The following is a 2,046-nucleotide window of genomic DNA, read 5'->3' as shown; positions in this document are numbered from 1 at the left end:
GTGCGTCCGTGCTGAGAGTTCCCTCGGTCAGGGAGTAGAACAACTGGCAGTGAGCGGTCTCTGGAGAAGCAAACAGGTCTTCCTGAGCGCCTCCGAACCATCTCCAAATCAGCTGGACCGTCAGGGGATGGAGTTGCCATTCTACTGGGAGCATTGCTCGAGACAGCTCGTCGGCTGTACGGTTGAGCAGGCCCGGAATGTGAATGGCACGAAGTGACCTCAGAACCTTGCGAATACAAAGGAGGAGGTGGCGGGCGAGTTGTGACATGCGACGGGAGCGCAGACCACCTTGTCGGTTGATGTACGCCATGTTATCCGTTCGGACCAGCACATGTTTGCCTAGTAAGTGACCTTTGAGACGGTTCAAGGCAAGGTGCACTGCTAACAATGACCTGGTGAGCTCATCATGCACTTCCGGGAAGAGAGGCACTGGGGTGGGGTGCTGAGAACCAGCGCGTGCCACCCCGAGATACCAATCATCCAGCCTCGATGGCTCGGGCCGCGGTGGAGGATTCCACTCGAGCCCTACCATCTCGCGTGCTGGGAAAGCGTAGCTGCCATTTCGGGATCCGACTCAGACTTCGCCACCATCCCTGAAGGCGGCAGCACAGCCGAATCTTCATCCGATAGCTCTCCCTCTGATGCTGAGATCAACATCCGGTCGGGGGGAGGCCTACTGGATACCACTGGTACGCTCCTTGAAGACGTGGCGTCGAGAGTGACCGACTGAAAGGGAACAGCCTGTACCTATAAACATATAGAATGCTGCAACAACATATGTTGCATGCAAAAAAAATTGAATAATTAATCAACTCCATGGCAGATTCAAAGCTTCAAAGGGTTTAGGATGTTCCAATTCAGCCCATTGCAAAGATTCCACCAGCAGTGGATCCTCATGCAGTGTAATCAATGACGTGCTTTCAAGTAAACAAGATTGAGGGAAGATAGTGAGTGGAGGTCATAACAAAATGAAGTGGAACACAATGTTCCAGATAAAAAAATTTAAAAAACATAATGTCTGGGTCCAGTCCCCAATTCATTTTGAAGGTATACATCTTTAAAATATATTAATATATTAAAATATATTATATAAGGTGTTGTGTTTCTATTTATAGGTAATATTTGTATAGTTACAACTTTTTGCTATACTGCTGCACCTGATTTTTGCTCATTTTAGAGTGAGAAAAACTATGAACCGAAAATAATCTGTTATTAGTTATTGTGTTATTAGTGTTTAGTTTTTTTTTTCTTTTAATCTGCTCATCGTTGTGTTTATGAGCAGCTGCAGTATCTCTCAGCTGTATCAGTGCAGTCACTGTGACTCTGATGGAGGTTTTTGTAAGACTCTTTAACACTGTGTGAACACTCCTTTACTGTTGATCCAGTGGTAACTCTGACAGTAATAATGTCCTGTATCTTCAGTCTGGACTCCATTGATGGTCAGAGAGAAATCAGTTCCATGATCGGCTCCATTTCCACTGAATCTAGATGGGGTTCCAGTATGAAGGGTTTTGATGCTGTGAACTAAAAGTTTAGGAGCTTCTCCAGGTTTCTGTAAGTACCAGGAGACACAAGACTTACAATCTCCATCTGACTGGCGTCCAATGGAGCTGCTGGTTTTACAGGTCAGAGTGACCGTTTGTCCGTTCTGAACATGTTTCTCTGTTGGAGTCTGAATTACAGTCAGCTGTCCTGCAGAACCTAAATAACAATTAAAAGACACCTTTTTCAGTAATGTTGATATTTTAACTGCAAATAATCTATGCATTAAATAACTTGGTCTTACCTTCACAATACATTCCTAAAATCAAGAAGAAGATGAATGTCATTGTAGTAATTGTGTGTGCTATTATGATAAACAGTGTTAAACTTGCAGTATTATAAACATGCTCAGAGCGCTGAAGCATGAGCTGACAATGCAAAGTGACTTTCACTATTTAAATCTTCTAACACTATTTAAATCTCCCACAAACACATTTCAAAAACAATTACCAATATGACATGAACATTTAAACTCCTATGTACCATAATGAACTATTGTCTAGA

At 43.5% G+C, this 2,046-nt stretch overlaps 1 gene segment (V, D, J or C); it reads right to left on the bottom strand.

Annotated features, from left to right (window-relative positions):
• Positions 1-1,348: 1,348 nt before the first annotated feature.
• Positions 1,349-1,838, bottom strand: LOC113066410 (immunoglobulin kappa variable 1-8-like). The segment is given in 2 exon segments: positions 1,349-1,701; positions 1,787-1,838. Coding segments are annotated over 2 exon segments (396 nt in total).
• Between the last annotated feature and the right edge of the window lie 208 nt (positions 1,839-2,046).

The sequence above is a fragment of the Carassius auratus genome, chromosome 50, assembly GCF_003368295.1.
Source record: "Carassius auratus strain Wakin chromosome 50, ASM336829v1, whole genome shotgun sequence".
Lineage (NCBI taxonomy): Eukaryota > Metazoa > Chordata > Actinopteri > Cypriniformes > Cyprinidae > Carassius > Carassius auratus.
Note: the sequence above shows the minus strand (reverse complement) of the source record. Positions and strands in the feature narration are given on the sequence as shown.